At 56.1% G+C, this 16,210-nt stretch overlaps 1 protein-coding gene across 3 annotated transcripts in view; it reads left to right on the forward strand.

The window, feature by feature from the left end:
- Positions 1-3,652: 3,652 nt before the first annotated feature.
- The window catches only part of FLT4 (fms related tyrosine kinase 4), a 55,939-nt gene continuing 43,381 nt past the window's right edge, over positions 3,653-16,210 (forward strand). For 2 of the 3 annotated variants that reach the window (XM_027643551.1, XM_027643552.1), the window contains exon 1: positions 3,666-3,769. In XM_027643551.1, the coding sequence (XP_027499352.1) occupies positions 3,712-3,769 (58 nt within the window). In that variant the 5' untranslated portion in view covers positions 3,666-3,711. Of the gene's footprint in view, positions 3,770-16,210 lie in introns of all 3 variants that reach the window. The other variant, XM_027643550.1, reaches the window with a different exon arrangement.

The raw sequence follows: 16,210 nt of genomic DNA on the forward strand, positions 1-16,210 counted from the left end.
TCCTGCATAGACCCCAGTGCTGGCTGGAGCCTGCAAACACCTCTGGCAGAGGCTCGGCTTTGCAGTGTGGGAAGGGCCAGGTGTGAGGCTTTCCAGCTCCTACAGCTGGGCACGGGGATAGTTGCCAAAGCACGTCCTTCACTGCCCATCCGCCTGTCCAGGGGGTGGCACAGGGCCCCTTGTCCCCTCTCAGTGCCACAAGGAACATTCCAGTTCCTGTGCATCACTGCTGCAGTGTGCCAGGGCTGGGAGTGCCTAGTGGCAGTGCCAGGGCAGGAGAAGAAACCAGAGGGGAGGATGTCCCGTGCTGCAGATTGTCCTGTTCAGGGGCTCTGCAGGCCTGGGGTGCAGGTGGTGCAGAAGGGACCCAGTTATTGGGAAGCCACTGCTCTTTGTGCCCTTGCTCAGGGGTCGAGTGTACTTGGAGGGGGTGCCAGGGGTTTATACTCCCTCTTGGCCCCTGGTTGGCCTTTAGCCAGTGAGTGAGCTCTGCTCCCTCCCTACTGAGCCCCTGGGCTGGACTCAGCGTCCTCTCCCAGCTCCTGCTTTCTCCTGTCACTGCCCCCCAGCCTGAGCTGAAGTAAGAGTGGAGAAGAAAGAGCTGTTGGCTTGGAAATGCTGCTGTGAGCAGGGCTGTTACCCCCTGCAAGGGCTGGAAGGCTCAGCGGAAAGGCGAGGCTGGTTTGATCTCAGCAGGGAGCTGCACTGGGGGGGCTGAAACCCATCAGCTCCCCACCTCCCCCCAAACTGCAGGCAGGTAAGGCTGGGCAGCAGCAGACAGCATCCCCGAGGTGTGAGGGGAAGCAGATATGCCAGGCACTGGCAGGCAGCGAGCAAAGCCAGGCTGTTGTCTGCCAGCTCCCGCTGCCTGGCGCTGCCTGTGCCCCATGGGCTGGTGTGGCATGGGCTGGGATGTGTGCCAGTGCCACCACTGCCACCTCCCACACCTCCCCAGTGCCGAAGGCAGAGCTGGGGTGCAGCCAAACCCACTTGTCCCAAATCCCTGGGCTGAGCAGGCTCCTGAGGAAGCACATCCTTCCTTCTCCTTCTGCCGGGCTGTATGTGGTGACCATGGCGTGCTGCACTGAGGTAGTGCCACGTTTTGGGGTATAATGGCCTTGCCTGGCCCTGCTGGAGGGGCAGGGCTGGGGCAGGCAGAGCCTCTGCTCCGCACACAGCACGTACAGTGGCTCCTACACACAGGGAAAACTGCTTGGAGCTGCTGTGCAGCATTAGCCCAGTGAGGAAATGCTGCCTGCCACTAAATGCTACCTGAAAGACTCAGTTCACTGACAAACCAGAGCACCGTGGAGTAGGAACCACAGGAATGCAGTGACCAAGTGGGCCTGGCCCTGGGTTCAGGCAGGAGGGGTTGGGGATGGGAGAGTGGGCACCGTGGGGATGAAGCACCCCTGTGCTCCAGCATCCAGATTCTGCATCTCACCATCTGCCTACAGGACCAGGCTGTCTTTTCCTTGTGGGTCACCTCTTTGGTTTGTCCCTGGGTGTCCCCGGACCCACCCCAGTGTCCCTCTCCCACAGCCATGCTGAGACTCCAGTGTCCAGCAGCTCCTGCCCTGGCACTGCTGCTGTGACCTGTCTATGTCTTTATCACGTGCTTTGGGGAAGCCTTTGTTTCCTCGGGTCCCCCCACATGTCGGAAGGGGGACAAGATTTTAAAATAAGATCCTTTTGTTTCCCAGGGCGGCAACAATGGAAAGGTCCCATCGGTCCCACAGTCGCCCTGTGTTTGTGATGGAAAATTCCCTGGTGTCCTGCCGTTAGATGGCAGCATGGACGGGCCTGTCCTGGCCACCACCGCCTGTGCAGTGCCATGTTTGGACTTCAAGGGATGGAGGACACCAAAATTCCTTGATTTTTTGGGTGCCGGAGGGATTCCCCCCCCCTCAACTCTGGGTCAGATCTTCTGCTCCTCTCACACTCAGCTTTTCCAGACTGTGCATTTTGTCCAGCTGCTCAGCAGTGCAATGTGATTCATCCCCTCATCGCTGTCCACCCCTCACCACCTCGCTGCTCATGTCTTAGGGGCACCATGACCCCTGATGCAGTCCCCAACATGGGCATACTGCCATGGCAGGAAGCCCCATGGCTGTCCTGTCTCTGATCACAGCCCCTGGCACTGGGAAGGGCTCTGATCCCGCAATCTCAGCTCTTCACCCTGTAGTGGTGGCCAGTGCTCCCCCTCTGTGCTGTCCCCAGCTCTCCCTTATGACAGATTTTAAAAATCTATCTTCAGAAACTTGCAGGAGCTTGGATACCCATCTGGGATGAAGGGACATGGCTGCTTTCTGCTCCATTGGGATCAAGGGTGGAGGTGACCCAATTTGCGTTTGCCGAAGAGCGATACAGTCAGCACCGTCAGGGTTAAAAACTCACTAATTGGGATGGGGTGTGTTGGCTAAAAAGACTTGTGTGGTGGGGTCCCTCTGAGGGCTCCAGGAGGGGGAGCGGGTGATTCCTTCTGCAAGTTTGGCAGCGTGAGCAGCTGAGCGCACCAGAAGTTTTCATGCCTTTTCAAAGCCACGAGCACATGGATCTCATTCAGGCTCTTCGCTGACTACAAGCGAGCATAATTAATAACCCCCTGGGGCGCAGCGCGGGGCCGTGTTAATTCATCCATTCAGTGCTCGTTGGGTGCGCAGGCAGCTGGCCAGGGCTGTGCACTCCCAAAACTCTGCCATCGCCCCCGTCTGCGGCGCGTTCGAGCCGGAGCCGCTGTCGCTGGCAGTGGCAGCGGTGCGGGGGCAGCGCCGCTGGCACGAGTGGGGCGGCACCGCTCGGCTGCCAATGCCATGGGCGTGCGCGTGGGTTTCGGTGCACACCTGCCAGAGAGGGGTGCAGGTGCCACGTGGAGCGGTGCTGGGGGCCACGTGGATGCCCCGCGCTGCCGGCCCTGTGCAGGGATGGACGGCATGAGTCGGGGCCCCCAGTGCACCCCCAAAGAGTAGGGGTGCAAGTGTGTGCGCGCCGAGTGCGTGTGTGCCCGTGTGCCCCGGGGGATGCAGGAGGAAGGAGGTTCCAGGGGTGTGTGCAGGTGTGAGGTGTGGAACTGGGGGGGTGCACAGGCATAAAAGTGTGAGTGCAGCCAGGTGTGAGATGTGTTCGTTCGCATGAGGAGTACGTACACTGTGGTGAGAGGGTGTTCGTGTACATTCCCTCTGCCCCGAGAGGCCGGGATGTGCACGCAGGCACAGACAGGAAAGCAGGCGATGTGCAGGCGTTCGCACACAGGTGCAGGGGAATGCACGGGGGTGCACACAGGTGTGAATATAGAAGCAGGTGTGGGGGTGCTCATGTGCCCATGGGTCAGGGATGATGCAGACCCACGCACAGAGGTGGGGGACACGCTGCCAGCTGCAAGGGGGGCAGACCCACGCACACCGGTGGAGACACCCGTGTGCGGAGGGATGCGCGCACCCCCGCTGGTGCCCACAGCCGCAGGTGCGCCCACCCCCGAGCCCGCTCCGCTCCCCCGCCCGCCCCTCCCCGTCCCGCCCCGCCCGCCCGGCGCCCCGAGGCTCGGCGGAGGGCGGCGGGCAGCCCGGGCGGGCGGAGGAAAAGGAAGCGGCCCCGGTGTTCCCCGCCCGCCGCCGCCGCGCGTCGCCGCAGCTGGGGCGCGGCGGGAGCAGAGCTCGGGCGCGGGGCGCTCGCACCGCTCCGCATCGCACGGACCTGCCGGCAGCCCCGGAGATGAGGAGAGTTTGCACGCTGCCCCTCTGGCTCTGGCTCGGCATTGTCTCGGAGGCAGGTGAGCTGAGGGGGCTGCGGGACTGCCCTGCCCGCTCTGCCGCCCGCCCCGCACCTGCGGGCGCGCTGAGGACGGGGCTGCTCCGGCAGAACGGGACGGGACTGGACTCGGCGCTGCCATCCGTGTGTCCCCCAGACCCCGGAGGGACCCGCACTGCCCGCCACGGCGTTCCTCACCCCGGACGGGGATATGCCGTGCCGCGGCGCTGCCCGTCCCGGGCTCCCCCATCCCCGACGGGGACCGGCACAGTCCGTCCCGGGGTTCCTCATCCCCGACGGGGGCAGGCACAGTCCGTCCCGGGGTTCTCCATCCCCGACGGGGACAGGCACAGTCCGTCCCGGGGTTCTCCATCTCCGACGGGGACAGGCACAATCCGTCCCGGGGCTCCCCATCCCCGACCGGGACCGCCCGGGTGTCCCCGACGGCGGTGACAGCGTGCTCGCAGCTAGAGGACGGGACGGGAGGACCCTGCTGCGGTCCCCGCGGGGTCTGTGGACGCGGGAAGCCCACGCCGTGCTTGTGCCGCGGGTGTCTCGCTGCGAGCAGGGAGAAACCCCAAGGGACCCTCGCGGGAGGGATGTCCCTGCGCGGGGACGCGCCCGGCCGGAGGACAATCTGGGCTCTGTTTATTTATTTTTTCACGCACAGGGTCATTAATTTGTGAGTACCTGGCAGCACGTTGGGGAGGGAGGCGGGGGTCCACACCACGCTGTCCAGCCTGCCTCTCCCAGCCCTGGTCTGCCTGGGAAGTCACCCAAGGCAGATCCCAGTGAACCTACCGTAATACTTCTGGGGCAAAAAGCTGTTGGGCAGAGAGTCAAGCCCTCGGCCATATCTTGGGCCAGGTGGGTGTGGGGCCACTGCGGAGATGGGGCTGCAACACCCTTCCAGAGAGCAAAGACCGTGGGGCAGGGCAGAGCTGGGTAGACACTGCCACGGCAGCAGGGACAGGGTACCCCAACAGCTACTCCCAGAGGAGCTCCTGCTTGCACAAGTAGAACATTTACAGCCCGAATCAGAGCAAGACCAAGAGAAAGTTAGTGATGGTGGAAGCGTCCAACATGGGAAGATGAATTTTGGGAGCATAAATAGAATTTTCTGTAGCTTCTGCTCAGTGACTCACTGTCAGTGGTGGCATTTGCTGCTGTTGTTGAAGTGAGCTCACAGGAGGGTTGCAGGTCTGGCTGCAGAGGTGCGGCACGGACAGCATCACCAGCAGCGTCACTATCAACCTGCTCTGCCCAAAATGCTGCTGATAGCTCTGGTGCCATGGGGCTGAAAGACCCAGCGAGCTGCTGGAGCTCAGCGGGAGCTCCAGGAGGCCAGACAGAAAGGGACCTGCTGCTGGTGGAGTCACGGCAGGAGCTGCAACTGTTCAAAGCTCTCCTGTTAGCAATTTGTAAAGCATCGTGTAGCTGTTTCCCAGGTTCTTTCATCTCCTGGAGGTGCGGGAGCAGTGCCTGGGAGGCTCTGGCCAGCCCAGCTGCGTGCTGTGTGGCCTCGTCAGCGCAGGGCTGCGCAGAGCTTTGAAGCTCTTGGTGCTGCCTGATTAGTGCAGCAATGGAGAGCATTGTGAAGCTCAGCTGGGGGATTGTACCCTTGGAATTTGCTTCCTCTTCTTCCGTTCTACCTGAGATCAATTTGTCAGTGTGTGAAGGACCCACAAATTCCTTATTAATCATAATCCCAACTGGGTGCAAGTGTTTGCTCCCCTTGGAAGTAGGGATGGAGGTGTGAGACTGTTCCACCTGGGAAGGATGAAATATTCATCTCAGCATCATGAAAGGTCTGTTCTGGCACTGCATCCCTCTCGTTCCTGCACCCCAGTGCCTGATTAAATGGGCCAGCAAGAGCACACAGCTCTTACACATTCCAGCTCCACAGTGCTCCCAGGATGGAGTGGAGCTGGGGAGCTGCCCTGTGCAGGCAGTGAGATGTGGGGAGCAGGCAGAGGTTCAGCCTCATCATCCCAGGGCACTTTGAGGTAACACTTTGTTGATGGTTATGAGAGTGTGTACTCCCTGAGCCAGCATCCTGTGGGCACAGAGCAGTGCCGAGCATCCCGCAGCCAAATAATCCCGTTGGGGACACTGGCTTGCTGCTTCCAAGAGCATATGCCCTTTTTGTGAGGGAATGGCCCGTGCTTGTGTAGGACCTGAGCCGATTGCATTGGCTGCCGCCGCCTGCCCCCCTCTAGGATCACACAGACCCCCCGGCCGGGCGCTCGGACAGCCCCGCGCTGACCGTGCCAGCAGCAACAGTTGCCTGCGCAGCTGGGATTTGAAGCAGTCGCTTTATTGCAAGTAATAAACATGGGTCATTCCAGCAACACCCTTTCATGCAACAGCAAACCCCGCTCAGGCTCAACCCGGCTGCTGTCAGTGACGAGGCAGAGCCAGGGCCTGCAAGGGGAGGTGGGTGATGGGAGGGATGCAGCTCGTGGTCCCTGCAGAGCTGCCAAGGAGGGGCCAGCCATGGCTCCTGTGCCCTGCTGTCTGCTTAAGGATGATTTCGGGTGAGTGGGCTGCAACCACCACCCTGGGATTTGGCACGGGCACGTGAGCCCACAGCTCAGTGCCTGCACAAACGCCCACCAGGGCGTCAGTTGCTGAGCTCAAATTGACGTCTGGGCAGGGGGACACTCCCCCAGCAGCACAATGTGCCCAGCCAGTCCAGAAAGGGTGGAGGGGGCTTTCTTCAGCATGCCCCATTCCACTCTGCTGTTTCTCTCCCATGGGCTTGCTCCAAGTGGGATCACTATCCCCAGGGTTACTCTTGGCCCCGTGTTGCTGTGGTGTTTTCCAGGGCAGGCGTGGGAAGGGCAGGTGCTCCCAACCAGCCAGGAGGGAACAGGCTGTTCCCAGCGTCCCAAGGCAGTTCCTGGGGAGGGAAAGGGAGAGTGGGATCCCACGGGAACGGCATCAGGACGGGGCCGTGGCCAGGCAGCAGTTTCTCCAGTGCCGCATGGGACATCCACAGCACTCAGGAGGTTGCCTTGCAGAGCAGGAGGGGGCTCTTGGTGGGTTCCCAGGTCTGCCCAGCTCTGCAGTTTTGGGGATCAAGGTGAGCCGTGGAGACAACACCCACCTCACCCACCTTCTCCTCAGACACTCCAGCTGGTACAGCAGAGGCATTTCCAAATAAATGGGATGCCTTTGCATTCAGCCTGCTAGGCTGAAACAGCCCCAAGCAATGGGGGCAAGGTGGGGGGTTCCCTTACTCCCAGTTTGGGGGAACTGTATATTTAAACTAGTGACAGGGGAAACTGCAATAAGCCAGAGGTGATGGGGATCCCATCTGCTTGTCTGGGGAGAAGCAGAAATCCCTGCAATGGCCGGACCCCTCAGGCTGCGCTGCCCATGGAGGGTGGGGAGCCAGCAGTTGTGGTGGTTTCCGTGTGAGGAATGACTAAACGTCACCAGGCTCTTCCGCTGGGAAAGACGGGCTGGGGCGTTGCGACTGAGGGCTGCAAAATCACAGCTCACCCAGAGAAGGCAGTTCCTGGTGGGTTCCCGTGCTGGGAGGATGTGGAGTGTAGTGGGAGGCTGGTGGCTTGTTGCACACTGCCACACAGCAGTGGAGCTCATCACCATGGGGCCCTGTGGGTGTGAGATGTTTGTCTGGGTCCATGGGCAGTTGTGTATGGAAAAACAGATGAGTTTGCAAGGAAAAAGTCCGCAGGTGGTTAGTTAAAGCTGAAAACCCTCTTTCTCACTCTGGACTGTGAGCCAGAGGTGTCCGTGTTTCTCCTTGACCTGCCCCAGCTACCCCCGCAGCTCCTGCAAATCTCCAGCTGGACAAGGGGCAGCGGGCAGCCAGGTACACGTCCCACATCAGCTGAGTGCTGTGGGGGGCACTCTGATGTGTGCCAGGGTCTGCTGGGGGGACCAGAGCTGAGCCTTGCCCTGGGCGAGAGCTGGAATTATCTTTTGTCCTTCATTAGAAAAAGAAATACTGCTGCAGCTGCACTGGCATCTAGTGACTGGTTAAATGAATTCCAGGATTTTTATTGCCTCTGGCTATCCCAGACCTTTGTTTCTTGTTTCACGTTGTTAAAAGAGGGGGTTAGCCAGGTCCCAGGGGGGCTTTTTCTCTCTGGTCAGAATAGTTCTGATGTTTTCGGCGTTATTGCCCATCTGTGGTGCCTCATTGTTAGCACAGAACAGTGGAAGCGGAGATGGTGAGTGGTCAAGTCGGCGATGGGGCACGAGCCCTGTCGAGGGGCTGCGGGCAAATTGCTCCATCTCTGGGTGCAAGTTCAGCAGAAGGAGAGTGAAAACCCAGCCCCGTGGCAGCCGGTGCAGAAACTCCCACTAAGTTTTATAAGCTGAGGATATTAAGTGGGGAGTCTCGGAGTCTCTCCTGGAGTCGTTTCCCTGCTGAGGTAGCAGAAACAGGTTTCAACCAGCGATTTGTATTTCACTTTACAACTTCTCCCACGTGTGAGTTGTTTTTCTTGCTGTGTTTCTGCCCCCTCCTTCCAGGGCGAGGATCCTTCACGCAGGCTTTGCGGCCAAGCCTGGAGGTGCCATGGGACGGACATCATGTGCTAATGAGGGAGGATTGGTTTAGGGGGTCAGTAAAAGACTGTAAACTGGGAAAACAGAGAGAACGGGATGGTGGGGAAAGGCAAGAAATACTCTGAGCAAGTGTTGTGGTCTCCCCTTATCTAAGCATGTAATAACCAGGCCCCTGCTCCTCCTCCCCTACAGTGAAAGGCAGTGAGGAGCCCAGGACTGTCCCCAGGAAGAACCATGAGAAAGGGATGAGTCGATTGCAGACTGTCCTGGTCCCTGTTACTGATGGGCAGAGCCTTGGTGTGAGCAGAGAGAAAGAGGAGATGTGATTTTATCTGTCTACAGCAGCCAGGCCAGAGCTGGTTACAACTCCTGGAAGAGCCTGGAAAACACCAGTTCTGTTTCAGAGGGATAAGCAAGAGAATAAGCTCAACTCCACTCCTGGTCTCAGTGCACGCAAAGAAGGAAGTGATCGAGTAGATCACTGATGCTTTGGGGACCTGCTGTCACCATGCAAGGTGTAGCTGCCTATCCAGGTGCTACAGGTGTGGAGGGTTAAGCCTTCTCCTGGCTGTGGCTCCAGCTGGATGGGCAAACACCAGCCGGTGCACCTGGTCTGCCCACCTCGGTCTGTGGTGCTGGTGACACAGCACCCAGGCACTGTCACACCACGGCCACACTGCCCTGCACGATGAGGCCGCCTACCCGGCAGGCTCCAGGAATCAGGGCATCCCCCAAGGAAGGGTTAAGCGAAGAGGAGCAGTGCCAATGCCAGGCTGGGTGTCCAGGTTCTCCCTTGGTGGAGGTCAGTGGTGGTTCATGGGAAAGGAAAAATTGGCAGCTGGGCCGGATGTCCCTGCATTTCCCCTCTTCCTGCAGCCGCCTGAACGATGTTCCTTATTTAGCTTTCCTGACGGACAGGAGGAATCTGATGGCGGAAACTGTCACTGCCTGATAACAGCTCAGGGACCCCTTTATGATGGGCGGCATGGCAGGGAACAGGGCAGTGCTCCCCTCTCCGGGAGGGGACAGCCAGGGCTGCCCTTTCCACTGGGTTCTTGGGGGCAGCTGTGGGCAGGGCGGGAAGGGCACTCGCAGCCTCTCCCTTTGTGTTGCTTTGTGTACAAACCCCCTCAGTGCTGTTTAATTGGCTTTTTTTTTCCTTTCTTTTTGGTGAGGCATCTGAACTGATGGGAAGGGCCGTGGATGGAGAGAGGGGAGGCATGGAGCAAAGCCACCCTGCCAAGGTCTGAGACCAGGTGAGACTTTGTACTCACTGGCAATGAGGACGTGCAGGGCAGCCAGGGCTGGGATGTTTCAGCAGGAGCTGGGAGTAATGACCAGTGCCAAGAGTTGAGCACACACATCAGTCCTGGGAGCAGCTCCCATACACGAACCTTCTGCCCAAGCAGATAAACACTGAAAAGGAGATGTTCCTGCATATTTTATTGTCCCCAGCTTTTTCTCTATGGAAGTTGGCATCTTGTTAGTGTCTGAGCCATTCTCTTGTATGTGCCCATGGTGACCAGCCTCAAAACCACAAAAGGTCCTGAAATACAGCTTGTATGTCAACGTATCCATTGATTTTTATCTTGCATCTGTGGAGGCCACCAGGCTGCTCCCATACCAAAACCAGCATTGTTTCCATGGCAATTAATGTATTTAAAAAGGATGGAATGTACAGTGAGGCTGTATTTTTTCAAGACCAAGCCTTAAGCAAAGCAGCCCTTGTCACTGGACAGGGCATTGGACTCTGTGGAATGCCCAGGTTGGCACTGCTCTGCTCTGTGTTGGGAAACAGGACATGGTGAACTGGCTCAGCTGGGCTGGGAGGCACAGGGCTCCCTCAGACCTGTGCAAAGGGAACACCTCAGCCTTGCACCCTGAGATCACCAGTCCTCTGCTGCTCAGAGCTCTACGTTCCCCGGGGTGATTAGAGCTGCACACTCCGAAGCACATCTCTGATGATTTTGGCTTTAGCTGAGCAATTTTAAAAATCTCACTGCAAGATGTAAGACCTCAGTAGGAACTTGCTTTCTGAGCAATCCACTGTATGACCAGGTCACCCACGTGAGCATCTGTGAGTTGCAGGACTGAGGTTTAGATCATCCAAATGTGCTGGTACTGCAGGACCAAATGCTTCTCCCTTCAGCCAAGTTCAATTTCCTTTTGTTTGCTTTCTGTCAGCAAGCAGCACAAAGAGGGAGACTGGTGTGAAGGGAATTGCTGTATCAATCCCTGTGTATTCAGATACTGCTCTGTCTGTGTCACAGGTGTGTGCAAGGCTAGTGGCCATGGGAAGGAAGCAGGAGCTCCTATCCCAAACCCCAGTGCACGTTTCAGATGGCTATGCTTGGGGATGAGGTACCCATGGGAGATGACAGGGCTTTTCATCCCCCTGGCTATTCTGAGGCAGAAAAAACAGCAAAATTCATATTGCAAGTTGTTTAAAATCATACGTGTTTCTTATGGTGTCACTTCCTAGTGTGATGCACAGATGCCACTGCAGCAAGATGAGTTAACTTCCTGCTACACCTTCCCAGGTAGGAGTCATCTCACCCAGTCCCTCACGTAAAAGTTTGGTGTAGAGCCCAAGACACTTGCTATACGCTCAGCAGGGCAGGAGAAAGGCTTTTTTTGAGATGCTCCAACCCATCCTCAAGGAGGTGTTGAAGGAATTGCCTTTCAGAAGGTAAAGGCTGAGACTGCCCTCAGCCTGCACGGTGTCCGCACATCCATGTCGCCATGTCCCTCTGCCCAGTTGAATTTAACCCCACAATGCCCCTTCTTCCTCACTGGCCACCCCAGCTCCCTACACCTCAGCAGCTCACAGCTGCATGAGGGGACAGGCATTGACTGGCCGAGGGTAAAACAGAAAAGCAGCATCGACCAAAACAACTGACAGCCCCAGCCTCGGGAGACGTGGCCAGGAGGAGGCCAGGAGGTAGTGGGATCATGTGGAGTGAGCAGTAGACAAAGGAAGGAAGTTTTTATTACTGGGCCAAATCCTGAGGTCCTTCAGCTGTATTTAGGCCAATGTCTCAATGACTTCAGTGGAGACTGGTCTGAGTAAAGAGAGAAGGAAGGGCTTTAGGATCTGGCCCCTGAGTGATTGTGTCACGTGGGAAGTTTGTACAGAATTTGCAAGCTCATGATGGCTTTGCTGAGTGGCTGACAGTAACCAGCCACCATGGCAGCCAGGCCTCCCCCCTGGGTCACTGTTCCCTTCCTTGCTGGGGTCCTTCCCCACCCTGCAGTGGGTTCACCATTTTGGCTGCTGTCTGGGCTTGTCAGGGCTAGTCAGACCTTGCAGGGCACACCCAGGTGCCCTGAACTGGGCAGTGACTCCACAGGTTTGTGAAGGTCTACCTGCACCTTCATGAGACCCATGGAGGTATTTGGGTTCCTCCATCGTCTTTCTGACTTACAGAGGCATATGAGCTCTCCATGCAGCAGGGAAATCTGTAAAAGATTTACTGGTTTCATTTGTTCCCCAAAAAAGCACAAGGCTATGTAGGAGAGCCTGGAAACCTCTCCATTGGTTTCCCTGTGTGTGGAAGGTCATGTGTTGGCTGAGGGCAGTGTGTACATGTATGCACAGACACGCATGAGTATGCTACAGTGAGGTTTGGCTCCAGGCTTGACTCTCCATCCAAGACTTGTTTTCCCCATTTCTGAAATACTGGCATCCACTGAGATGGATGGAAGACGTAGTGACCCAAAAAAATAAATACTGACGAAAGTGCAGGTCAAGTCAGTAGTTTCCATGAACGACAGTGAATCTTGACATTTACTGAGCTAAGAAGGTTGGGCACGAGTTGTGGTTTATGCTCAGATTTGGAAGCTGCCAGCTCAGAGTGATGGCAGTGAGCAAAATCACACCCAGCAGAGGTGACGGCATCCAGCGCCCGCAGGAATCCATCACTCACGCTGTGGGTTGTCCCAACCGGAGCAGAGTCCCCAGGGAGGTGTAATTGGGTCTAAGTGCCCATCATCCCTTCACCACGCTGCAGGCCCTGGCCCTCGGGGAGCAAAGGGCAGAAGTTTAATGGCATGTCCCGAAAGCATGGCAGCCAGTTGTACAGTGGGATGCTCCCACTGGAGATGCAGACGTTCACTCCAAGGAAATCCCCACACTGCTGGGCAAGTGGTGCATGATCCTTGTGCTGGGATGAAGCAGGGGGGAAGCAAGCACCTTGCCTCTAAATGCCTTGTAAAGTGATTTAGCCAGTGGAGTGTGTGTCTGGGCCTGATGGCTCCTCATTGGGTTTGTTGGCTCTTGCCAGACTGTCAGAATTGATGGGTCCTGGGCTGTAAGTGCTGGCTCTGGCAGCACTGCCAGTGCTGGAATGGGATCAGGGCATATCCTGGTCTTCATCTCCCCTCTGTGCTGTGGCATCCCAGTGTACAATGGAAGGGGAGCTGCCTGTTCTGGGCAGGCAGGCAGGCTCAGACTCAGTATGTGTCCCCTTGGGTGACAGAGTTGAAGTGGGATTTTCACCACCATGTTTGGTTACTCCTGTGCTACAGGGACCAACAGAGCGCTGTTAGTGCTACACTGGGATAGCTTGGCCTCCCCAGTTTGAACACATAGTGATGGAGTTTGATGTTCCTCAAAGCCCCTGTGTTGTAGGGAGTCAAGAGCCTTTCCAATGAAATGGGTCGCACCAGGATTGCACCCAGCCCAAGATGTGATCCCTGATTCCAAGGTGCCTGCATTGCCCCTCCACAGTGCTCAGCATTTCACAGTATTTATGGCTGCTCCTCACCCTTGGCTGCTTAGACAAATAAAGCCTGGTGCAGCCTGAGGCAGTTAATCCCTGGCTTTCCAGCCTCCCAGCAATAACAAGGCCTGGGTGGCATTTCAAAGAATGCACTGGGGGAGAGGGGGAGTGCCTGGATCTATTTTTTATAGGGCGGGGGAAATCCAAGCCTGCCTTCATTGAAGATAAGCGGCGTTGGCCGGGCTCAGCTCCGGCTCAGGGGTTGTAGTGGTGATGGAAGGCAGGAGACTCCGCACAGCGTTGGCCCCACGGTAACCTTTGCCAAAAGAAAAACACTCCTAATACAATAGTGGATTTAAAAAAAAAAAAAAAAAAAAAAAAGAAAAATAAACAGGGCCCCACATGAACTTAGGAAACTTGTTCTGGCATGAAGAGAGATGTGCATGGTGAAATGACCCGAGTGGCACCTGGAAGGACTCTGGTCTCTGGACCCACACTGCTGAGAGTAGGAAAGGGCCAGTATCTGTCCTCAACCCCTTGGTCCAGTGTGGTGCCAAAATGGCCCTGCTGCCAAATGGCTTCTCCTGCCTCTGTGGTCCAAGCCAACGTGCCTTCCCTTCGTTCACGGCTTGGATTCCCATGGGGCTGGAAAGGCCATCCCCAGCCTCGCCCCACGGCTCTGAGCACCAAATACCTTGTGGGGACCAAATAGGGACAGCCAAGGAAGTGTCGTGTTGTTTCTTTAGCACCGTTTCCCTGTGAGCACTTGTGCTCCTTGGGTGGAAGTCATTAGCATGTGTAAACGCTTCCTTCCCATCACGTCCGCTTGCGTGCTCTTCCCACTGCGCTGCGTGGCAAGGGAAGCACCTTTGAACGGGAAAAAACAGTCAGCTCTGAGTACTAACAAGAGTAACTGGGTGTTTATGAAACTTGGTCACCCTGTTGTAAGCTATTTTTAAAAAGCAGCAGAAGAGGGTTTAGCTGACTGGCCTTCAAACAGCGCCGGAGTCCAACACTGCCATTTAGGCTGGGCGTTTCGTTGTAGGAATTGTGCTATGATATACAAAGTGTGACATTTCCAACTCAGCCTTTCTTGGAAGGGAATTAAATTAGTTTCATAGATGCACAAGGGGTGTTATGTGGAGGTGGAGAGAGAAATCTGTGCAGATGTTAAACAGCCAGCTAATCTCAAGTGACGAGAATGCCCCGATACACTTTGGCTCTCAGAGACGATGATTATCATCTCCTGCTGCAGCAGGTCCTGGCTTGTGGTCACAGCTCTGTGCCAAGAGAAACTGAGAGCGTGTGCATCTGTAACTTGCCATCAATGCCCTGGACAGCCCCATGGGACCAGATTTCTTCCCACTGCTCCGAGTCTCTCCATCTTTAAGTCTCTTTGCCCAGCAGGGAGCAGATGGGATCACTGACCTGGGGGTGAGGAACAGAGCCAGGGAGAGGGAGGAGAGATTTGCTGTGCTCTTTAGAGCCCATCTCTCTTGGGGATTCTTCAGAGAACAGAGTAAGATTTTTATCAACCACGTCAGGGAAGGCTCTGGGTTTGGGCAACTCTGGCTGCTTTCAAGGATGGCAGAAAGCCAAGCTGTGCGGTGTTTTCCAGGAGGGTTGAAATTTCTTATCTCCTACGTGCTGTAGGTGCATTTACTCCAGGGATTCCACCTCCTGTCCAGCTCGTGCAGATGCCAGGAGGGCTCTTAGATCTGCAGTGAACACTCAGAACTCCTCTGTCAGCCCTCTCTGCTTGTGCACGTCTGACCTCGTACCTGAGCCTTCCTTCCTCTGCCGCTACCTCTGATGACTAATTCTCCTTTGAAGAGTGTGTGCCTGTGATCTTCCTGCCTCCCCTCGTGCCCACCCCTCAGAGGGGTCGTGCAGATGCTGTGTGTGCACGTGCAGGTGTGCATGTGAGAAACCGGAGGAGGGCTCGTGCTCCCCAGGCAGCAGCTCTCTCTGTGCGCATGACCACTCTTCCCTTTGCTTTATTATTACTATTATTATGATTAGATTATACTTGGTGCTTGAAACCCCTGCTTTGATAATCAGGAAGTTTAAATTCCTCCTGCATTTCAATTGTGCTTCCTACTTTCTGGACCCATCAAGTCTAATGTAGCTTTTTCATGTTGCATTGACTCTGGGACAAATTAATTTTCTTTGTTCCCTGTTATCTTTAACTAGAAGGCATAAGGATTTCTCCTTTCTTGCACAAGTATATGTTTTTCCAAGTGAAAGCAGCCCAGTTTCTGTGACTCAGGCAGGGATGGAGGTAAAAGGAAGCTGCAAGATGGGCTTGCAGGGAGCCTGCAGCAGATGGGGAGTTGAATCCAGATTTGCCATGGCCAAGTAATCATCTAATTGCAAAACTATTTTTTCCCCACTTACCCTGTTCATCCTTCAGCTTCTCTTGCACTCTGCAGCTGGAGAACAACTTGAGGGTGGGTTGTGTTGCAGAAACAGGCACTGCCAGCTCCAGGGCAGCTGTTTTGTTTGAGGGCTCTGAGTTGATTTTAGTTCACAGCTAAGCAGCAAACATCTGGATACAGACTCCAGGGACATGAAGATGGAGGAACAGGTCTTTTCCACTTGGTACAATGCCTTCCAGCCCAGCTGCATGGCTTGCAGACCCCTGAAAAAGCCCAGCACAGTCAGCCTGCCAGAGCAGGCTGGGCAGGAGGCAGGCAGGGTCCCCAGGCTCTGCTTATATGGGGGAAACCTGCCCTGAGTGGGGTACAGGGGTTTCTTCAGTGTCCTGCTCAGCCTGTCCATAAGCCAACAGTCTTGGGAAGAGTTAAACTTCAAAGGCCAGCAATTAAGCCCACACACATCAAGGAAAAAGCAAACCTGTGACTTGCTTTTTTCCTTCCAAATACTGCTGCCCTTTTCTCTCTGCGCTCAGTGCCGACCCTCAGGCTCCGTCTGATTTCCCGATCAGCTGCCTCTGCCTCCTCATCTCCCAGCGAGAGTCGGATGCTGAGGCCTCGCATAGCTTGAACTCCATCTTCCTCCAGCAGCACACCCTCAGTTTGCTTCGACAGGAGTTCACCTGAACCTCTGGGAATGGCTCATGACAGAGCCATAGTTGATGGTGTTGAATCTGAGCATCTCCTCTCTGCTGTTTCTCGGGCTTTTCCCTTCCTCTGTGTCAATGCAACAAAGTCTGGGTGCTGTGAGTGGAAGCCCCTGCC

The sequence above is a fragment of the Corapipo altera genome, unplaced genomic scaffold (genome assembly GCF_003945725.1).
Source record: "Corapipo altera isolate COAL_440 unplaced genomic scaffold, ASM394572v1 75, whole genome shotgun sequence".
Taxonomy (NCBI): Eukaryota; Metazoa; Chordata; class Aves; order Passeriformes; family Pipridae; genus Corapipo; species Corapipo altera.